Source organism: Sycon ciliatum, chromosome 7 (genome assembly GCF_964019385.1).
Source record: "Sycon ciliatum chromosome 7, ocSycCili1.1, whole genome shotgun sequence".
Classification (NCBI taxonomy): Eukaryota; Metazoa; Porifera; class Calcarea; order Leucosolenida; family Sycettidae; genus Sycon; species Sycon ciliatum.
The window spans coordinates 29,855,578-29,878,986 of NC_088649.1; the positions used below are offsets into that span (position 1 = coordinate 29,855,578).

At 47.0% G+C, this 23,409-nt stretch overlaps 2 protein-coding genes across 2 annotated transcripts; both read left to right on the forward strand.

Annotated features, from left to right (window-relative positions):
• The first annotated feature begins 6,502 nt into the window (after positions 1-6,502).
• Positions 6,503-11,888, forward strand: LOC135821290 (E3 ubiquitin-protein ligase RNF19A-like). The gene is made up of 5 exons (XM_065334343.1): positions 6,503-7,558; positions 8,373-8,559; positions 9,133-9,277; positions 9,833-9,995; positions 11,477-11,888. Exons 1-5 carry the CDS (start codon positions 6,917-6,919, stop codon positions 11,801-11,803), a joined length of 1,464 nt encoding a protein of 487 aa, XP_065190415.1. The 5' UTR covers positions 6,503-6,916; the 3' UTR covers positions 11,804-11,888.
• Positions 11,889-15,136: 3,248 nt separating this feature from the next.
• On the forward strand, positions 15,137-19,636 carry LOC135821291 (E3 ubiquitin-protein ligase RNF19B-like). The gene is made up of 5 exons (XM_065334345.1): positions 15,137-16,109; positions 16,385-16,574; positions 17,510-17,657; positions 18,241-18,403; positions 19,027-19,636. Exons 1-5 carry the CDS (start codon positions 15,423-15,425, stop codon positions 19,345-19,347), a joined length of 1,509 nt encoding a protein of 502 aa, XP_065190417.1. The 5' UTR covers positions 15,137-15,422; the 3' UTR covers positions 19,348-19,636.
• Positions 19,637-23,409: the final 3,773 nt, after the last annotated feature.

Sequence of the window (23,409 nt, forward strand, 5' to 3'; positions counted from 1 at the left end):
TGCAACGGCACATGTTGTCTGATACGTGCGTTCAGGTGTTGAAGAGTCCTACCAACGTACCGGGCAGCACAATTCCATGCTGTAGCACTTCCTTTGTTGTTCACACTTTTAATTAATTATGCTGTTATAAAATGTTCTATTTTTGTACACAGTACCCTCAGTTCCGATACTATTCACTGATGAGCGGAACACGAAAATCGATTTTGAATAACATAAAAATCCTTAAAAATTCCATGAACTCGTTGTTGTCTGGCCATGTCTGCATCGATTATACTCCTAATTGTACTAGTATTTTACTTCGCGAAGACAAAAAGGGATCAAGGGCATAATAATTATGATAGCGATGGGTGGGAGGGTGACATTTGTCTTTTCCCTAACGTGCTTCCGCCGGTAATCTGGTAGAGGTTGGTACATATGATATAACCTAACACTGGTTAAAAACCAGTATTTGATAAAGCTTGTTATAGTTCACGCAATTGTTAGATTGACAGCATGAAACAAGGTGGAGGACACTGTGTTCGGAAACAGTGACCTTACTACTGGGGCTCTGCCAACCGCGTAAGGTTGTAGTAAGGTCACTGTTTCCGAACACAGTGTCCTCCACCTTGTTTCATGCTGTCAATCGAACAATATAGGTTGTTACATGTACATGTTGTTTTGGTGTTTTTTTTTTTTTTTTTTTAGTGTTTCAAGCCTCTTGTACGGGAAAAACCCATCTTTATCAATGATAGAAATGCAACTAAAATCCAAAACAATTTTAAAACGTAAAAAACTCAAAGCAAATGAAAAAACTCACAGCAAGTGAAAAAAACTCAAAGCAAATGAAAAGAACCTACAGCAAATGAAAAGAACCCAAAGTTAAAGAAAAGAACCCAACCAGCCGCACACGGAGCACACAAGGGGCAACAGCATAAATAAGTAAACGTCCTCAAAAACGTATCAATAAAAACCATAAATGTAGACCGGAACTTGAGCCTCCGACACAGCTAGCGCAGCAGACGAAGCACCAGCCTCCAGAACCACGGGACGTCCGAACAGCTTCCTGCAGCCTCGGAGACACATAATACAAGACGGTTAACTTAGACCTAAAACAACAAAACAACTCAATACCATTGTCCCAATGCCACGTCTTCACTTCGCACATATGCACTAACTTCCACACTAGCATCCAATATCTAGGCCTGCTCGTAGAGAATTCGATAGTGAATGCTGCTGTCTGATGATCGCTCCGATGCGTGAAACTTTAAGTTACAGCTAACACAGCCTTTCGCCTCTGTTGTGTGTGTAATACAAGACCTAAGTAGCGAGAAAGACAACTTACATCGAACATAGGCCATGACGTGACAATACTTCTCGGACTTCTTTGCTGCCAGAAGAGCGGCCACCCTTGCGTACAGTGCCGATGCCGCCTTCCCCATCACTCCACTCGCCGACATCACCACTGGAACGAAAGATACCTGCTCCACGTTCCTGACACGTTCCTCATAATGTCGTCTTTTCTCCTTCTCGTGGCGTTGGTACACAGTGGTAGATCTACGTGGTGCAGATCGATTTGAGCGAGCCCAGCATATGGGTTGAACACCCGAACATCACGAAGGGTTCGCTCAAATCGACTGCCCCACAAACCACTGGCAGCCACATCCACAGCCACAAATTATAATGATTTTCCAGGTCCAACCGACAGTCTGATGATTGCTTCGACATGACACTTTGAGTTGCAACACATAATGTGACATTCCACTTGAATCCTCTCTCTTTATGCGAAAAGGCTCTGCGCTTTGCGCATTGAGCACCTTTCAATTTCAGGAAGTTTGACAAACCTTTCTGTGACTGCAGTCGATGCATGTACATGTACATGTACATGTACACTCTATTTGATGTTCTTGCCTGAAACCTGGTGTAAGCGACCTCTGGGTTACCGTTTAGCGACCACCTGCTCTTAACGACCGTTTTTCCATGCACCGACAGTTCTACACACACACTGTGGGACCTGGTTCTAAAGACCACCTTGTTTTAACGACAGCTATGCTTGCGCCATGGGGTGGTCGCTTAATAAAAAGGTTTTACTGTAGTACATTAGTACATTGGACATTTGATGCAAATCCGTTGGATTACCCCATACTCAATCGTGTGTATGTGCCAGTATGTCAGTGTCGATGTCATGTACAATGGCTTCCACACAAAAGACACAAAGAGGGTTTGTAGAGGTCATAAAGACTCATAATTTTATGCTGATCTGGCAATACATGCGCTTGTACTTGCGCAAGAGTAAACATGTTACGCAAGTTGTCAGTTTTGGCAATGTCCCCCAGAGATTTAGGACAGCAGGTGGAAATATGAAAATCGTCGCTGTCACTGTCAAAAGAGTTCTCTGAGTGTCTGGAATGCAGTCTGGCCACACACGCGAACTGTCGGAGACCGTTGCGCAACAGTCAATACGGAGGATAAGCAAGACGAAATTCGTGTTCGTGTTCGCACTCCAAGGAAAGTCGAGCTCAGTGACGGCATTCGCGTTATGAGAAGGATTAGCGAACAGCATTCGCACATGCATGACGTTCACACATCGTACATTGTGTACAGACAGCACAGCATAGTAAATGTATGACAGTCCTGAGTCCTGACACGAATCCGCGAGGTGACATGCATCTTCCCTCGCAAACATTGTCAGAAGAGGAAATTATTAAATTTTGATGGAGTCTTCGGTCGTTTCGGTCGTTCTGTGTACAGGTAAGCGGAGTTCAGAGTTAATAGAGAGGTTAAGTTACACGTTTTTTGCCCTTTTTCAAAACGCGGTGCAAATCTCACGTTACGTGTAATTTTTAGAGGTTAAGTTACACGTGTGACGTGACGTGAAATTTTCCCTGGCAGGATTCGGGTTTAGTTCGCACAAATATCAAATCTTCCAACAAACTCGATAAATCTCGATAAAATTCCGGAAACTCACACAAATTCGGTCGGGATAACCAAGCGAAACTTCCAAAAACTCACGTCATGAACTTACGTGCGGGACAGTCAACTCACGTAAAACACGTCAAATTTTACGTGAGTTTTTTCACTTTTTGACGTAAAAGTTCACGGACGTAAGACTTTTACGTGAAACTTAACCTCTCTATTCCTGAAACAGACGCGTGTTTCAGCCCACATGATGTGTATGTACATGTATTTGCTTCAACTACAATGTACGCTATTCAGTAGCCATCCACTGTGTTCCATGTTCACCCTAGCCCATAACTTCTCATTATTTCATCAGCTGCACTACAATTCTACACGCAGTTTAAAGTCATCTCATAGATGCCATGATGCAGGCACGGTTGTCCAGGCTTCACGCGTCGTTGAACGGACGGTACGCGGTGCTCTCTTGCAGTCAGTCCTCGTTGGCATACGAGACGAGCAACAAAGAAAGTAACATCAATGCATAATGTCACATGATTGTAGTACATTGTACATGTATGGTATTGGCACTGCTACAGTACAACTGTGACAATTGTGCAGCGCTTGGCAACGAGAGCTGGACGTGGCGTAACACAGCAACATGCTGACTGGCCTGGGTGGCAACTTGGTGACGCCGACAAGTAATGGTTATTAACATTAGTATACGTAGCCCAAGTCCCCAATGAAACCCGCAAGGCCATACGCAGAAACCGGTGGCAAAACTCCAACAGGTACTCATCGTACATTGTACATTGTACATTGTGGCTTCACGGGGGCCTGGGGAACGCTGCAACACACACATCGGTAGTACCAAGATGAGAGTACAGTGCATGTACATGTACAATGTACATACTCCCCGGCCCCCAACAATTCATGAACATACACACGCGCACAAACACACACACACCACGCACGCGCGTGCGCGCACACACGCACACACAAACACACACACACACACAGGCGAGCTGGTGTACAATCATGTACATGTAGATAAAGATTTGGATCGAATACTAGTACATTGTAGGGGAACAGGAAGGTGGATGCACTCGTAATGTTGTGGGTGGAGCGCCACCTTCAACCAATCACAGGTAAGTGACTTTCAGCATCGGACTGCTTCATGTCTATCTGCTGACAAGACACGGCTTGGCAGGCGGGCGGGGGGGAGCGGACTTTTTGACTTCTCTTGTTGAATGTTCTCTCAACAACTGGGGGCATGGCCAGCGCTAAAGCCTTCTCTAGGCGCGGCAGGCTCAGTGTTGTCATGGAGGAACCGTTGAGCTGGGTACATCAGTTGGATATGTTGTCACCTATAATATCTCAATGATCTGGATCCGCCTGGCCTCCGCCCTCCTAGGCTCCTCCGGTCAACATTGATTATGCATGTCCTGGGGGGGGGGGGGGGGCTCAGCGTTTTCCTGGCATCAGGGGATGGAGTACCCGTCTCCAGATGCTCTCGATTCTAAAGCACTGCTTGCTGGCAAGTAGCTAGCACAAGCAATAAGTACTGGCTGGGTAAGTACTGGATCTGCCACGAATGAAGTTATCATTGTGTGCAGACATGGTGACATGGTGACATGGTGACATGGTGAATTTTCATCTTCTCTAAAAGTAAACACTTCGAAGGAGCACATACTGTACTTCAGGTTCTTCAGCAGCAATGTTTTGAAGTGAAGTGGTTGGCTAACACCCTCTCTCTTTGTATTGGCCGGTGTTCTCACTGTGCTATGAGATGCTGTAATAAATAAATAAATAAATAAATAAGTGTATCCATGAGTATACTTCCGTTCCAAGCCTTCTCTTCAGGTGCAATACAGGCAAATTAAAAAAACAACAAAGGAAAAAGGACGTTGCACTAAGTATAGTAGAAAATGTACAAGTGATGGAACAGCGCAAAGAAGAATACCAGTAGCTAAAAACAACTATACGAAATAGTGGTTGCGACTTCGGCGATGATTTGAAAGAAAAGGTTTCAAGTGGCAAGTCAAGTCGGCGGAATAGCGCGAGCTCCAGTGTGGAGAGCAAACAATTATGAATAAAAACACAACGATGAAATGCGTATGACTAGGGGTAAGCGGATTGTGCCGGCATAATTTTTGGCATAATCAGGTCCTTTTTTAGAAGGAGCATAACATTGCATCCGAAAAACAAGGGCAGACGCCCAATGAGGCTGTTATAATTTATACACACCTGCTATTGAAGAACCATACATAGCGCTTCTTGTCGATTTGGAATAATATTTTAGCAGCCACTATAGGACGTCTCTCAAAAGTTCAGCGTTTGTTTGTGAATTTGGTATCCCTCTTGCATATGATTGTCTTGTACTTCCACAAAGCTTCCAGTCCACATCGTGACAATGGTCTGAATCTCATTTTCATGACGATTATTAGATTCTGTTCTTTTGGTCTTTTTGGTGAAGTATATAAAAGCATGTGGATGTGGCAAATGGGATTTAGGCCTTTGGCCTAGGGTTGGTGGATCTGATCTATCCTCCCCCACCGTTTAGGAGCCGCATCTGACGCCTGATCATGGGGTGGTGGCGTCCCACGGAAGCGGAAAGGTGGTTCTTGACCAGGGAGTTGTACGACTCCTTGTTCTTGACCTGCCCGGTACGCGAACCCGTCGAATTTATTATTATTATTTTTATATAAAAGCATAATTGGCTGTTTTCTCGAGCATCTGCTAGAGCATAGTCTGGTCATTTCCCGAGCACAATCCGCTTACCCCTACGTGTGACCCACACATAATGATACTATTATTGAAGAAAGAATGGCAAAAAGTGTAGAATGAGGAATACAGTGGTATACATATAGATTTGGGAGACCTTATAACCAGACGCAGATTAGTCTGTAATCTAGTGTCTAGTATACGCATGCATCAAAGTTATCTCCCACAAACAGCCAATAAGATTGTCTGTTTGTGGGAGATACAATGCAACTAGTTCAGTAATAATTGTTCGATTCCCACCATTGTTCCACATAACCGATTTTGATGATGTTGAGCTTGCTGGAAAGCTCTTGGAGAGAAGAGAACAACGCAACGATCCTGAACACATCAAGAGGATGCAGTGACATCACTATCCGTTGCCTTAGCACCGGGGAAGCGAGGAACGAACGGTGAGTGGGAATTATCACCGACTCGCTGTCTGGGTTGTCTGGGTTGGGCCAACCTTCTCGTCCTCGGCGAATTGTCTGTAACCCTTACCCGCTTCGCACGGTGCATGTGAGACGCTAGAGGCTAGAGGATCAGCGAAATCATTATAAGTTATAACGTAATACTAAAAGCGCTGAGCTGAACACTCCACTGTCACGAAGATGTGATGTAATGCGGTCTCCAACCGGGATTCCCGGCATGCAATGCTTGTCTACACATACATGTAGATCTACAAGTACATGATTGTATTGTAGGCCAGTTGTGAAAGCCTTCAATTCACTGCTAGACTTCCTCGAAAATATGCGATGGTAGATCGACCGGTATGCGCTGCCTGCATGCATGCACAGCTAGCTTTCTCTGATACGGAACGTTCGGACCAGTTTGCACACACAACAACTCCACTGTCCCAGTGTCACTGACCTCTAGCTCTGTCCACTGCACTGCTGCCAACACATGACTCATTGAGGTTTTCCAAATGGCATGATCAATCATGGAAGGTGATGTCCATTGTCACTTTTCGGTGGCAAGAACGCTTAGCCCAGCTAGATTCCAACTTTGACCATTCCCTATCATTACAGCGAACTACTCACTGGTCCGTGTGCGACGTTGTTTTCATAATTAAATTTTGTAGCTCCACCTGACAGCCTGAAGTCTGAACTGGGATGTGAGGTTTGTGCAGAGTGAATAAGGCAATGCTCACTTCCTCGAAACCGCTCAGTTGCGAGTGGCGAAGTTGCCAGATTGTTCGTCTATCGTTTTAGAATAAACGGTGTGTATCAGCCCTTACAGCGCAGTCCTTGACTTTTCCATTGCCTGAACTCGCCGGTGACCAGTGATGCCTCATTTCAGACGTAAAGGTAGCTCCAGTCCATCAAGAGCGTCGAAGAAAGTGCAGGGCTGTCGCGGAAGTTTGAATGATGGACTTCGTACCGGTCATGAGCAAGATGCTCACACCACTCTAGGCGAGGCCAGGACGACCGACGAAAATCCAGTCACAAACAACACGAACCTGGGTAATGATTCGGCAATGATGGACAGCAAAGACAGTTTATCAGTTTTCCGAGCCAGTTCTCCGGCTACCGAACGCTCGTGTCCCGTTTGTTGTGCGGTGTTGGCGGCTGATAACTTCCCGGCCATGACACTCGCATGCACACACAGTACGTGTCGCTCGTGTCTTGAGACGTATTTCAAGCAGGAGATTATGGAGTCCAGAACAGGATTGAAATGTCTGCAGTGTGAAAACGAGTTCGAAGCTCACGACATCACCCGGATCCTGTCACAAAGTGAGAATCCAGAGCTGGTGGACAGATACCTTGAGTTTACGCTGCGTCGTTCCCTGGCGAGTATGCCTGACATTCGCTGGTGTCCCGCACCCGATTGTGGCTATGGTGTGATCGCTAACAACTGTGCAAGCTGTCCAAAGTTAACGTGCAAACGACCAGAGTGCGGGACAACATTCTGTTACTTGTGTGAAAGGGTAAGCCGATAGGCGATACTGACGATAGTGTCAAACCCCGGTTAAACCCCGTTTTGCATTTGAATGCAGTGTGAAACCCTGTTTTACATCGGCTTGCAGTGTGAAACCTCTGGTTTACATGGGCAGGCAATTTTTAAAAACCTCGAATTTACAATGGCTGGCCGTATGAAACCTTGGTTTACGTGCGTAGCGTGACAGTGAAACCCTAGTTTCGCATGGGGTTGGCAGACTGTCGCAGTGTAAAACCCCTGTTTTACATGGTCTGGGAGTGTGAAAACCTAGTAACGATGATGAACGAAGAAAGCCAGAGCCGCACATAGTAGGAACAACGCCGACCCCACATGTAAAGTAAAAACCTGGGACTAACGACCACCACTTGGGGGCAGAGAAAGCGGTGTATAGTGGCAGGTAGTCCTTACTGATCTTAGTTAGAGATTTGCACCGCATAACCACAATTATATGAATGTGAGACCGTCCGTGCCTGGTAAAGTGGTGTGTAGCACCAGGCTGGTCGCTAGTCACGGTGGCCTTTAGTTACACGTTTTCCTGTACGTGATTGTATGGCTTGGCATTCGCAGTATCAAGCATCTACCATACCTGGTATGAACGTCAGTTTCCTATAGCGGCACGTGCACGTCCTGAGAAACTGGGAATGGGTCCGGCAACGTCTGGACAATTTAGTCTTGAAACATTAATTTTCTGCTTTTGTGCCGCTGTGCCCTCAGGGGTTCTTGCACCTTGCCACAGGGTGCATGTAGCACAGGGATTTCTAGACTTTCGGGAGCATTGCTGTTCCTCTTTTTTGTGTTCTCAGGAGTGGCATCCCAGAGAGACATGTCTTGAAGCTTTCACGCGGCATTTGAGAGAGAGCATGCCAGAAACGAATATTGCAGAGGATGCCGACAAGACCAAAGCTACTACAACTTCGGCAGCAGCGTCATCTTGGTGGCAACGGCGAAGAAGTCGGAGGTCACGCCAAGGAGACAAGGCAAATAAGGAAGGTATGTAGCATTATGAGATGTGCATGCATACATTTGTCTGTGTGCGTGTGCCCACATGTGTGTGCGTCTGTGTGTGCGTCTGTGTGTGCGTCTGTGTGTGTGTGTATGTGTGTATGTGAGCGTGTGTGTGTGTGTGTGTGTGTGTGTGTGTGTGTGCACCACGAGCCTGATGTAAAACACACACATTCCACTGTACACAGTGGAATGTGCCGCTCCCAGATTTTTGTCACAAAATAAAGATGTGACATCCAGCTTGAATTTCGGGGTTCATTTCTGACAATCGTAGTACAAGCTGCACCGGCTTTTCTTTTGGAGGAATTAAGAGTATTTATTTTGCAGCTTCTACTCCGGAAAATGGGACAATTACAGTAAAACCTCTCAAGGCGACCACTTGCATAAGGCGACCACCTGTCCTAGAAAACCAGGATCAAGGAATGCTATCTCCAGTCAAATGACCCTGGATAAAGAGACCACCAGGTAATGGAGACCACGTTTTGACGGTCCCGTGAGCGGTCGTCTTAGACAGGTTTGACTGTATAACTATTGTTTTTGTCACTTTTGTGTTGTGTGCAGAACCATTGCTGGTAAAGCTATGCCCGCATTGTCGTGCAAAGATCAGCAGGCATGAGAAGGGCTGTAATCAAATGCATTGCTGGGTCTGCAGTCATGAATTCTGCTGGCTGTGCCTGCAGTCGGACTACGACGGGCACTTCTTTCGGTGAGCGACACTGGATCTCCCGTTTGCTACGTGTATTTTCTGTTGGAGCTGTGCGTATTGTGTGTGTGTGTGGGGGGGGGGGTGTGGTGTATGTGTGTGTGTGTGGGGGGGGGGGATGTATGTGTGTGTTTGTACATGTGTATGCGGGTGAGTGTATGTGCATATCTATGGACTCGTAGTCTGTGTGTTGTGTGGAATCGCATTACTATGAAACACTGCCACAACTTGTACCCCTTTCTGGCCATGTTTTGGAGGTGAGTATGGGGGGAGGGGGGTGAGTTTTTCTTGCCCCCAGGTCATATGTACTCTTGGTAGAGGTAACCCATCCTGGACAGATGCCAAGACAACGACTCGTGCTAATATTGTGTTTTTTGTGTGTGTTTTGTGTGTGTGTGTGTGTGTGTGTGTGTGTGTGTGTGTGCGCGTGTGTGAATACGTGTATGTGTGTGAATACGTGTGTGTGCGTACGTGCGTGTGTGTGTGTGTGTGTGTGTGCGTGTGTGTGTGTACGTGTGTGTGTGTGTGTGTATGTGTGTGTGTGTGTTGCCGCCCCAGTCCTACAGGTTGCACTTACAAAGGGTCAAAGACCTGGAGTCGACCGAGCACCGTCGCGGCCCAAGTGCTGGCGATAGCCGGAGCACCGCTGGGTCTGGCCGCCTTGATGGTGGCCATACCACCGATCGTGTTCTACCAACTACCCGCTATACTGGTGCATGTTGTAAGTCTAGCACTAGTGCAGTAAAACCTGTAACTAAAGACCACTGTGACTAGCGACCAGCCTGGTACTACAGACCACCGTGACTAGCGACCAGCCTGGTACTACAGACCACCGTGACTAGCGACCACCCTGGTACTACAGACCACCGTGACTAGCGACCAGCCTGGTACTACAGACCACCGTGACTAGCGACCAGCCTGGTACTACAGACCACCGTGACTAGCGACTAACCTGGTACTAAAGACCACCGTGACTAGCCACCAGCCTGGTACTACAGACCACCGTGACTAGCGACTAACCTGGTACTAAAGACCACCGTGACTAGCCACCAGCCTGGTACTACAGACCACTTTGCCAGGCACGGACGGTCTCACATTCATATAATCAAAATGTTATGGTTGTGCGGTGCAAACCTCTAACTAAGGACTACCTGCCGCTTAAGACCGCTTCCTCTGGCCCCGAGGGGTGGTCGTTATTCACAGGTTTTACTGTACATAAAATACTACTCAAAGACCTTTCTTGAAAATCGAAGATGATCCGGAGAAGAATAAGAGTAACAGTTAATGGTAGCAGCAGTAGTACGAAATAGTGGTAGCGACTTCGGCAATAATTTTATAGGAAAGCGTTTACTCCCCACAATGAAGCTGGCGCTTTTTCACCGACTTTACTTAGCACTTGACTGACTTGCGACTGCCGTCCAGAGCACACGAGAAGTCCATCGAACCTTGCACTCGGCAAACGTGCCAGAAAACACCACTCCCTACTCGAAACATCATGTTTACAAGCGTTTTCAGCAGGGCGTGGTGCTTTCTTGCAGGTTTGCCGAGTCGAATGTTCGCCACCCTGGGATATCAGCTTAGATCTTCTAGCTAATGTGGCTGTTGCGTGGTGAATCAGTTTCGTGAAGGTTTCCCCTATTCTCGAGAACTTGTGCTTTCGGGAATGATTCTTTGTATGAGTATGTTTTTAACCCCACCCTGACTCTACTTCAGAATACATTGTACACGAATCTCCTTCTTCAGCTCCCTATTTCTCTCCATTTTCTCTCTCTTTCTCTCCTTTCCCTCTTCTCTCTCTCTCTCTCTCCCTCTCTCTCTCTCTCTCTCTCTCTCTCTCTCTCTCTCTCTCTCTTTCTCTCTCTCTCTCTCTCTCTCTCTCTCTCTCTCTTTCTCTCTCTCTCTCTCTCTCTCTCTCTCTCTCTCTCTCTCTCTCTCTCTCTCTCTCTCTCTCTCTCTCTCGCTCTCATTCTCTCTCTCCTTCCCTGTCTAGTTCTCTTTTTTTTCTTCTCTTTCTGCACATCCACACCCACACATAGCCAGACAGACAAACACACACACACACACACACACACACACACACACACACACACACACACACACACACACACACACACACACACACACACACATATATACAAACACTACTATTATAGCCAACCATCTTTCTCTCACTGTTTGCCATTTTGCTCTCTCTTTTCATAGGCATCCATCCGAGAATACGAGACGCCCGCACGGAAGCGCCTGGCGATCGTGCGCTCGGCATTGACTGGCATCGTCCTCTCTCCCTTCGTGGCAGTGCTCGGCATAGTACTTGCTATACCACTTGGCCTGGTGTACGCCTACGGGTACATGCCCTACAAGATGGTCAAGCGAGGTCCGGAACTGTCGCCGCATCGCTTCGGTATCGACGTCGATGACGCCGAGCTGTGCCTGTACGTGACGGTGGACGCGGAGAGCGAAGATAGCATGCCTTATCCGTCCAACGTGGCCAGGAACCCATTCAGTGGTGCCATTGAGATCGTTGTCTAGCCTGCAGCCCATGACTGGCAGGCAGCAATTAACTGTTTTCAAGTGTACAGTAAATCTAATAATTATAATCACAGAGGATCACAAAGGATGAAACAGTTCTGTCCGCAAATTGATTAGTAAATTATACAGTCATGTATTACCATACTCACTGCTTTAGGAGCTGCATTTGCACCTTGATCCTTGAGGGCAGTGACATTTCTGTGGATGCGAAAAAAAAACTCAGTCGGAGTCCCACGCGCACCACGATGTTTTTTCATACTGTAGGTACGTATTAAACGGGTTTTCACACAGTAGGTACGTAGTAAAAGGGTTCTCACACAGTAAGTACGTAGCAAGGGGGAGTTCTGTTGCAACTCTAAGTTTTACATCTACTCACGAACATCAGGCACTTCTTTTTACTTTTCCCCTTAAATTCCTGCCTTCGCAATGGATTTACTTCCTTCTTCGTCTTTACTAAAAATGAAGCACCCAAACCACGGCTGCCACTAGACACCGTTTCTCCCGGTTTGTTGCACCCGCTCTGATTGATAACCCATAGTACTGTCTCTCTCTTATTGGCTACGCCGGGCCATCGTGAGAATAAAGATAATAATAATAATAAAATTGTGCTCTACACCAGCTTAGGAGAGCTTGCTACATGTACATGTACGTACAATCATGTCACGTGATATTATTATGTACGTGTAGATTGATAAAAAGTAGTGGTTGCGACTTCGGCGATGATTTGTAAGAAAGGGCGCGAGCTCCAGTGTGGGGAGCAAACCCTTTCTTATGTAGATTGATACACAGGGTGGCCAGGATAGCCTGTACATACCAGTACATGCTAGTAGTGGGGGACGAGCAGGTTTGCTCGTAATTTTGAGGTTCACAATAGAACAATTAATCATTGGGTCCAATGTTATTAGGCAATATGCCTGTTTTGATTTCCACTTTGAAAAAAAAAGTATACAACAACAACAACAACAACAACAACAACAACAACAACAACAACAACAACAACAACAACAACAACATTGTAGCAGTGCTGTGACATAGCAATATGATGAAGCTGCATTGAAGTCTTCATCAAAAAATTTTAGGACTTTTTTTTCTTTCTTTTTTTACAGAATGCACCTCCTAGTGATAGACCATAACAAAGAGAGGAGAAGAAGAAGACAAAAGAAGATAATGATCGAGACAACAAAGGAGAAAGACAGACAATGTACTAGTAGGGGCTCTCAGGGAGCCTGTGCCGGTGAGGCGGGACTAGCAACGCCGACCTAGGGTCTCGGCGTTAGCGCTATCCAGCGCACCATGGACGGGATTACGAAACACATGTAAATAGATAAGTGAGGGGGAGGGAGCTGATTGTGGATATATGGGGTGTTACAGCGAGTCTGTGGTATGGGGTGTTACAGCGAGTCTGTGGTATGGGGTGTTACAGCGAGTCTGTGGTATGGGGTGTTACAGCGAGTCTGTGGTATGGGGTGTTACAGCCAGTCTGTGGTATGGGGTGTTACAGCGAGTCTGTGGTATGGGGTGTTACAGCGAGTCTGTAGTATGGGGTGTTACAGCGAGTCTGTAGTATGGGGTGTTACAGCGAGTCTGTGGTATGGGGTGTTACAGCGAGTCTGTAGTATGGGGTGTTACAGCGAGTCTGTAGTATGGGGTGTTACAGCGAGTCTGTAGTATGGGGTGTTACAGCGAGTCTGTAGTATGGGGTGTTACAGCGAGTCTGTGGTATGGGGTGTTACAGCGAGTCTGTGGTATGGGGTGTTACAGCGAGTCTGTGGTATGGGGTGTTACAGCGAGTCTGTGGTATGGGGTGTTACAGCTTCATGAAGTTCAATCATGTACATGTACATGTATAATTATTATTATTATGTAGAACCCGAGGTGCAGCCGGTGTATGCGCAATGTACAGTGAAGCCACGGTGATTTGGGTGGCGCTGCTGTATGTGCCGCGGCTACTAAGAACCACACACGTGGGTGCTTCAATTAGGTTTCAAAAGGGCTTTAGGTGACCTCTTCGTAAATGAGGGGTGGTCTTTAAAGAATGGTCTCCACACAACGTGACAGGTGGTCGCTAAAGAAAGGTCTACACAGTACACATACAGGTGGTCTTTAAAGAAAGGTCTCCATATCCAGGTGGTCACTAAAGAAAGGTCTCCACATAAAGGTTGTCTCAAGGGGCGGGTGCCTTTCACAGCAGGTTGGTTAGTTGTCTTTCAAAGCCATACTACCCTGGGGCCTCCGGACTCGCTATCAGTCATAGCCTCTTTTACGGGAATAATAAACACGAAGAATAGATTTCCCAAGTACTGCTTATAATTACTTCGAAGTATCAACAAAGGAATTCCACCTCCACCAAACGCGCTCTCTCTGGCCGACCTCACACACCAGCAACATGCAGGCTCCAAGTTGACTCCAACTTAATAAACAGGCCGAATGCTGCTGATTACCGTTTGAGAACAAGAACTGTTTCAGCATGATGAGTGTAAGTTCCTGTCTTAGTAGATCTACTGCCAAGTCCATGTACAGTGAAACCTGTCTAAGACGACCGCTAAAGGGACCTTCAAAACGTGGTCTCTGTTACCAGGTGGTCTCCATATCCAGGGTCATTTGACTGGAAATGGCATCCCTTGATCCTGGTTGCAGTGGTCTTACAGGACAGGTGGTCGTCTTATCCGAGTGGTCGCCTTTGACAGGTTTTACTGTACATGTACCATGGCATGTGTACAGTTCTGCTATCGGTGGAATGACGGACTAGTTGGTATCGTGTGTGCGTGCGCGCGTGTGTGTGTGTCTGTCTGTCTGTAAGACTTACTTGGCCCCACCGGCATCTGTACTGCACTAATGACATAATTATTTTGTCTGTAATGATCGGCAAACATGACGCCCATTGCGAAGCACTGACTGTAGGATTATACTGCATGATCTACTGTCTGCTGACTGGCCACAGAACAGAGCCTGAGAGTGAGAGGTGTGGATCAACATGCAGCGGAGTCCACTCCCCAAAATAGAACTGGTGCAGTTAGCACACACCAAGACCGGACCATCAGGCTCAGCTTAGGCATTCCAAGAACAGTTCTGGGAACTGATCAGCGTCTGGACAGGTCTGGCACAGCCGTCAGGCGATGACTCATTGAGGTTTAGCAACATGACTGTCATCATGCGCTGGAAGGGTTAGGTCACTGCAGACAGAACAATCATTATTACAGGTACATGACTGTACGGTCTGTACTCAGACTGTAGAACTCAGACTGTCTGTACACCTATACCGCACGTCGATGTAGGTGCTGTCGATGTCCGAAACACTTCGGCAGGCCGATGCCGACTGTCGTCCAGTCATTTTCGTCCTTTGGAAGTACAACAAGTAGCTTTACTGAGCTTCCAGCTCAAGGCTGGCGTAGCGGCCACAGCGGGAGGTTTGTTGACTCCATAGTCCATACCAGTCGGTAATAAATAATATAAGGTAATAACCATCTCTCGGAAACCAGCCATTAGTTTTGGTAGCAGCAGCGGGATTATTTTTCCATCTCCGTGGTGGCCTTGAGACTGCTGAATAACAAGTTCTGAGCCTCGGAGAAAGTCCTTGACGTTTCCATAGCCAGAACATAGGCGATAAATTTAGAGAGCCATGCCTCGGTGTACACAGAGTGGTGGCGCAGGGGCCGAGGGCGTCACGGCTTCGAAGAAGCAGAACGCGCAGGGTCGTCGTCGAAGTTTGCGTGACCTTTTTCGTCGGGGCCGCAAGCAACAAGCTCCCAGCACACTCGATGAGACAGCGACGACCCCTGAAGACCCTCTTATAAGCAGCAGCAACAGCAGCACGACACTGGAGCAGGATTCGCTAGTGGACAGCAAAGACAATCAAAAGGCGCATTGTGATGATGAGGCGGACAACAATGGATCCGCTCCTCCGGCTACCGAACGCTCGTGTCCCGTTTGTTGTGCGGTGTTGGCGGCTGATGACTTCCCAACCATGACACTCGCATGCACACACAGTACGTGTCGCTCGTGTCTTGAGACGTACTTTAAGCAGGAGATTATGGAGTCCAGAACAGGATTGAAATGTCCGCAGTGTGAAAACGAGTACGAAGCTCACGATATCACCAGAATCCTGTCACAAAGTGAGAATCCAGTGCTGGTGGACAGATACCTTGAGTTCACGCTGCGTCGTTCGCTGGCGAGTATGCCTGACATTCGCTGGTGTCCCGCACCCGATTGTGGCTATGGTGTGATCGCTAACAACTGTGCAAGCTGTCCAAAGTTAACGTGCAAGCGACCGGAGTGCGGGACAACATTCTGTTACTTATGTGAAACGGTAAGAGATGAAATGCTTTCTGAGAAAGCATGCATCCATGACATAGCCACATAGAGACTTGGTAGTTGTGACCGTTCTACGCAGGCGGGCGGTGGGGGGAGGGGGGGGGGGAAACTACGAAAGAAACTTCGGTGTAATAGTTGTTTTGTAAACGGATGTGAGCGCGGCGTATACTGCGGAAAATACAGTTTTCGCATCAGGTGCTGGACCCTAGGTTTGCACGCCGGGTTGGATTCCAGGGAGCTCAACTCTTTTGTCTTTGTGTGTGCTTTCAGGAATGGCATCCGTGCGAGACGTGCGTTGAAGCGTTCACACGACGTCTCAGCGAGAGCATGGAGACTGCGATCGCCGCAGAGAATGCCGGAAGGAACGCACGTTCGGCCGCACCAGGAGCAGCAGCAACATCATCCCTGTGGAAGAGGCGAGGCTGGACGTCGCATGGCAAGCATCAGTATGCTGATGAAGGTGTGTAAAATGGTGCGAGGTGCACCTTTCCTTCTTCGGCTCTCTCCTTCTCTTTCAATTCATACTGTACATGTTTTTAGAAGTTTTCCTTTCTCTTAAGTTAACACAGACCTACTGGAAACACATGTGGGGAACAAAAAAGAAACAAGAAACAAGACACAACATAGGTTATAGGGGATCATTGTGTAGCCTCACATTGATTACCATGCCTGGCTGTGCGTGTGTGCGACCCCCCCCCCCCCCAACTTATGTCTCTGTTATTGTTGTTGAAATTTTATTTCGTATCGAAGACCAAACGGACGATGATGCTCCAGGGGCGTCGGAAGGTATTTTAGTGTGGTACGGTCAGCCATCTGAAGTACAGTTTACAAGTGGAGGAGGGTTGGCCGAGCCGAAAATTTTGGGAAATTAGAGCCCAGATCAGTGCATTTTGTTGATTCACGGGGCACCTGCGGGCAAAAAGTGGCACGGTCAATACAGTAGTGACCATACCGTGTGCGACGCCCCTGTGCTCAATAATATTATGATGGTGATAAGGTACAGGCCAAAAGCCAGTCTACCTATATCTCTCACACACAAACAGACATACATGCAAATGCATGCATACACACACATGCACACACACAAGCAAACTCACTCATACACAAGCACAAACACACACGTTCGCACGCACCCCCCCCCCCCGCACCACACACACACCCTCACACGCGTGCACACACACACACACACAAGTACGCACCCCCCCCCCCCCCCCGCCCACAAACACACAAACACACACACACGTACGCACCCCCCCCCCCCCGCCCACAAACACACAAACACACACACCCTATCTCTCCCTCCCTGTCTGTCTCCCCATCTTGTTTGCTAGCGCGACTGCTCCGCTTCTCTTCCCCTATCACCGAATGTCGTTTGCTTGTCTTCTCTACCTTCAGGTGTGCTATTGGTGAAGCTATGCCCTAGCTGTCGCACAAAGATCTGCCTCGCTGTCGGCTCATGCAATGAACTGATGTGTCCACAGTGTTTGCACTCATTCTGCTGGCTATGTCTACAGTCACTTATGGATGATCTGCATTTCTTAAGGTGAGCTCACAGCAACCAGGGTCCGGGAATACCGTATGCTCCAGAGTATAAGCCGAACTTTAAACACTTTTTAGAACACCAATTATTCACCACCCCCCCCCCCCCCCCCAACCCACACACACACACACACACACACAAATAATAATAATCATCTTCACTAGTTTGAGGGAAAGAGACAAACGGGAAAAGTCTGAAAAAAAATTGACTGTCATCACCAGGATTCGAACCAGGGACCCTCGCTATAAAAATAATAATAATTCTCGTCTACCTTCCAAAGGGAACTCACGACAATGGAGTAACAAAAGCACCGCGGCAGAGAAAGAAAAGAGAAGATATTATTTTGACGAAAATGATCACGGGGGGGGGGGGGGGGCAGTATAAAACTGAATAGCTGGTACATGAGCATGGACACGCATATGGTTGGTAGTAGTAGTACATTTACGAAATTTAGGGTCGCGGAAACCGTGGAACCTTTCCTGGATCCGCCCCTACACACAGGGTTAAGGTGGTTATGGTGCAATGAGTGCACAGTCACGAACACAAATGATTTTTTGTTCTGTTTTTATGGCTTTTGTCGACTCAGTGCCTCAGGATGCACGTACTTTGGATCGCGTACCTGGAGTCGCCCGAGCACGGTAGCTGCACAGCTGCTGACAGTTGCCGGTGCGCCTCTCGTCCTGGCCGCTGTGACCGTTGCCATACCACCACTTACGCTCATCTACTTTCCCGCCATCCTAGTGTACTTTGTAAGTGCGATACTACCTGGATGACGCACCATTCGACAGCCTATACAAATTATCAAGTGTAGATATACAAGACTGTGCAACTCGCGATGGGTTCGCCCACAGTGGAATTTTTTGTTGACGTAATCTTTTCTACGACGCACGCACTGCGAGTCTTTTGGAAAGTTTTGCCTCGTGCACTTGGCCAGACTTAACATCACAAAGTCGGTGGGCAGCACGTGCTCTCTCACTGCTGTGCGGCAAAATGCGCGTTTTTCTGCAAAAAGGTGACGTCAACAAAAAATTCTGCCATGGGCCAGGGTATCCGCGGCTTGTGCAGGAGACATCCGGTGTTGCACACTTTTGTTTATCTACTCTTAACGTTATGATAGGACATCATCGTTCGAGTTGGTTTGTCTGTTTCTCTCCATCTACCTAACGTATCTCTCCATCCCCATCTCTGCCTCTCTTTCTCTCTCTCTCTCCCTCTCTCTCTCTCTCTCTCTCTCTCTCTCTCTCTCTCTCTCTCTCTCTCTCTCTCTCTCTCTATTTATTTCTCTCTCCTCTATTTATCTCTCTACCTTACACTTACCTGCATGCCAATCCACGTGTATCTTTTCACTCACACTTGTGTCCCGACTATCCAGGTATCTACATCAGGTGACAAGTCACCAGCGCGCAAGTGCCTGACCATCGTATGGTCTGCAGTGGCTGGTCTTCTCCTCTCTCCAATTGTGGCGGCACTTGGCATAGTACTTGCTATACCGCTTGGCCTAGTGTACGCCTGCGGGTACATACCATACAAGATGGTCAAACGCCGGAAACCGTCACCGCATCGCTTCGGCATCGATGTCGATGACGCTGAGTTGTGTCTGTACACGACGGACGACCCGGAAAGCGACGCCAGGATGCTGGTCCCCCCAGGTGCCAGAAATAAAGTCCGAGATGCCCCCGAGGTTGATGTGTAGCGTGGCGTCAACAGTGGAGCGTGTGTTTTGGTCTGTAACCATTATTCTGATTTCGAATTCATCATCTCTACACTGTTTAGTAATCCCGTAGCTATGGAAACGACGTTACTTCAGTAATGTCTGGCGCTAGCCAGTGTCCACACAACTTTAATTTTGGTGTTCACTCATTCGTTTGTTTGTTTGTGTCACGCCTGGCGGTATCCCGTATCTGTCCCGTACCGTACCATACCATCTAAAACAGCTGGCCACAATATTCAATAGGGCTTTCAAATGCAAGATTATAACGTGACGCAACTTGGAAGAATTAGTATGTATGCGAAGTGTATCGGGGGATGCATGCAGGGCGATAGTGCGGGTTCGAATTCCAGGTTATGTCCTGAAAAAAAAATGGGAGAAATGAAAATGTTATACCCAGTAGCATCCCTAGGCCCTATGCTTTTTTTTGCCTAGGTCATCAAGGCAAAAAGCATAGCGTAGGGCCCTGGTGCTCCTTTTTACTTTTTATAATTCTTTATTATTCTTTATTTCCACGATGGTCCATGGCCAATAAGGAAGATAATATGATTCAAATCAGTCCAGAATCATGTAAAATCAGTCTAGCAAGTAAGGAAACCAACACATTGCAGGGGGATGGGGTTACGATGGGGTGCAGTGTGGGCTACTACAGGAGCATATGGATGATAGAATGAGGGTAGACGCCATTGATTTAAACGCATGCTTGCTATTCTGTCCCTCCAGGAAATCGCGATTCCACGGATGCAACAAATTTCGCGATTTTCGCCCAAACCCGCGATTTCCCGCGTTTTTTATTGTTTTCTGCACTATATCTCACTTTTTTATGCACTTTACACGCAGTGCTTTCCATGATCCTGTAGGTTATTTGCATAGTACGACTCGGACTACTCCCGAGTAGATACACGATGCAACAAATTTCGTGATTTGGCCCAAATCCGCAATTTTCTGTAAATAATTCCGCGAATTCCTGGCAAGTTGTGCATCATTCCGCACTTTTCGTCGCATTTTTTGTTGTTTTCTGCCGCAATTTCTTGCGCAAGTTTTCGAGAGTTTTTTCCGCAAATTCCCGCAGGGACTGGCTATTTGTTTCACGCAGGGGGGTAGTTGGTTGAAATTGTGAAGGGACAGGTTGATGGGTGAGTTGGTGTGTCGGTATGTGTGTGATGTTCTCAATGTGTATGTGTAATGGGTAGCCGAGTGGTAGGCGCGGTGAAATCCGGCAACAAGAATTAGTTTTATTCTACTTCTTTCAGGTACACACCAGAGATATAATTCTTTCAGGTACACACCTGAGATATAATTATTAGTGAAAGAAGAAGCGGCAAAATAAATAACTTTCTCTCCAGTGCTCACCTAGAGGTTGACTACTTCTTCGAGTTAGCTTTCGTTGCTATCTAATCTAATCTCATTAAAACAGAAATGCCCAGCCGCTTTAATGCAGCAGACGCCGTATAGGCCTTGACGGATTATGCTAATATTTTCGTGAAATTATGCTTTTCGCATTGCTGAAAAAATCGCAGAATTATGCTATTTTTATGCTAAAAGTTATCATTATTATGCCGCATTATGCTCACATGTACATATGCTGCTGATGTATATGATGGTTCTGTGCAAAATACCAGGGGAATTGTTTTGTTGAGGGCGTTGTACTGTAGTAGCAAAAGTTCAACGGGGTCACCGCACCGTCCGGACGCGTCCGACCTAGCTACAACCGTCACTGATTGTAGTGGACTGGACATGTTATCAAGGGAGTCGTAAACCTACGACTTCCTGGTGCATCTACTTGTACTTGTAGAACATGTACAACTGTATGGAATTTGATGCGAACAGGCAGATTATTCCAATTTATGCGATTCATATGCAATTTGCCTCGAATTATGCGATTATTCGATTTTGGTAGAAATTATGCGAAAAATTATGCTAGCATAATCCGTCAAGGCCTAACGCCGTACGCTTACATGTAGGCCCCTTGCACACTACGTACAAGTAAAAAGTTGCATTTTAGCGTATGCGTCACTTTCGAGCAAGTCCCGATCAGTTCCATTGCACACTTGAAAAGACATTTTCGTTTTAATAAAATACTCATAAAATTTTTTTGGCAACTGCCGCCTCACCGGTGTTGCATGGAGATAGTGCGGGAAATTTTAAAAAATTTTAAACTTTTTTCTCCGAGCTTGGTCTGCAGAAATGTTTGTCGAGTGTTGGTGAAATGCTATCACTTCGACATGGATCTGCGACTTCCCATCGAATGCCATGTCCACGCCAACACTCCTAGCATACAGATTGAGGTCTTCAGCGATCTCTTTCTCCTTCTGTGACCTCTTCTTCATCGTTCCACTTTTCTCCCGCTGGTAGTGTGCCCACAGCTCGATCAACTTCCCCTCCATCTCATCATTGAACACACCTTTCGGCATGCTGAACTTCATCTTCTCAAACTAGCTTCAACGCGACAGAAGGAAACAAACAACGTGCAACTACACAAAACAAGGAACAAATCGAAAGGAAAAAAGAGCTGACGACAAGAGTCAAGAAGTCTCACGGAAGGACAGGTGCAAAGCAAACTACGGTCCAGAAATGCAAATAAAACCTAAACGCGCCTTTGTATATCCGTCTGGAATTTGCTGAATACGTTTGCGCAACATTTTAGGTTTCCCGCGAAAAGCAGACCGTTTGCATGGTAACTTTTACAGGAACGCAACAAAAATGGGATTTTCTATGTAGTGTGCAAGGGGCCTTACATACGGAGATACACTAAATATACATCAGGCAAAGCTCCGTAATAGTTCCGTACTACTTCCGTATTGGTCGGGCAGGGATACTACACCCTCCCTTCCTACAGATAATCACGCCCTCGTGATTTTCAAAAAAAATAGTGAAGAGTTATGAACACAGCGTCAACCGGAAGATGGCAAATTATATCGGAAATGATAACGTTTAGAGTAGACAGAAGAAATGAACTGATGACAAATCATAACATAGAAGTTAAAGCACACCAGGTTCACACGATCTCTCGGGGTCAAAAGGGAAAGAATGGTCCTCCAAACAGGACGTGAAAGACAGCCAAATTTCTGCACATCGCGGGCTCAAACTGCCAGGAAATTCACAATTTCAAAAAAAAAATGCACTGCATCGTGGGAACTTACTCCGGTCCACACCTGGAGTGTTTTGGTTTGGTTTGGTTTTTATTATTTCAGTTCGTTGCCTCAACAGTACAAAGTACAAATATCAAGAGGGACGAACGAAAAGAGAAAATAAAACATAGCTGAGAGGAAGATGCAACTGAAAGGAAAGAAAAACGGAGAAGGAATGTGGACTGGGCGGATTCATGAACCATTACTAGAGCAGGGCAATGCATGAACAGAAGGGGCAAGTCCGTCGATATTCATGTTTAAAAAATGTAAAAGGGGATTCTCACACACTTCTCTCACCAGGTTACTGAGGTAAACCGTGGCTCACCATGATCGGACGCCTACCAAACTAAACTGGATTCACACACTCGCATAAAGTAAGACTGAAGAGAATAGGGAGACTGAAGGAAGACAGGAAAGAAAATGCCATACCTGGAATCAGCGTTAGTAACCACCGCGGCGGCTGGAGCTACGGCGGAGGGCAAGCCAGGTTTTATCTTCATCTTGGTTGAGCCGGTCACTCAGAGCGGCTAGCTCGGCGTCAGACAAATGACCTCCCTCCTCGTCTTGAATCGTGGTCTTCACATTGTCGATAGCATCGCTTTGCGCGACGTAAAGAGTGATGGTCTAGCCAGGAAGAGTGATGACGAAAATCTGCATCCCACTACGGAGGCAAAGTACCAAGTGAAGAGTGGGCTCCTGCTTCCGACTGCGTGCCGGCGAAAATCAAACGCTGCTGGTCTTGGGGACTACCCTCCTTGTCTTGGGCAGCAGACTGCCTGTCGTCGTCCTCATCAGCGTCGCCATCACCACCGGTAGTATACATGTGGGTAGCGGGTCGCTTGGAATCGCCATCGGAGTCTCCAGTGTGTGCCGTGCGGAGAGAAGGGTGATCCACGCTAGCACCCTGACTGTGCTG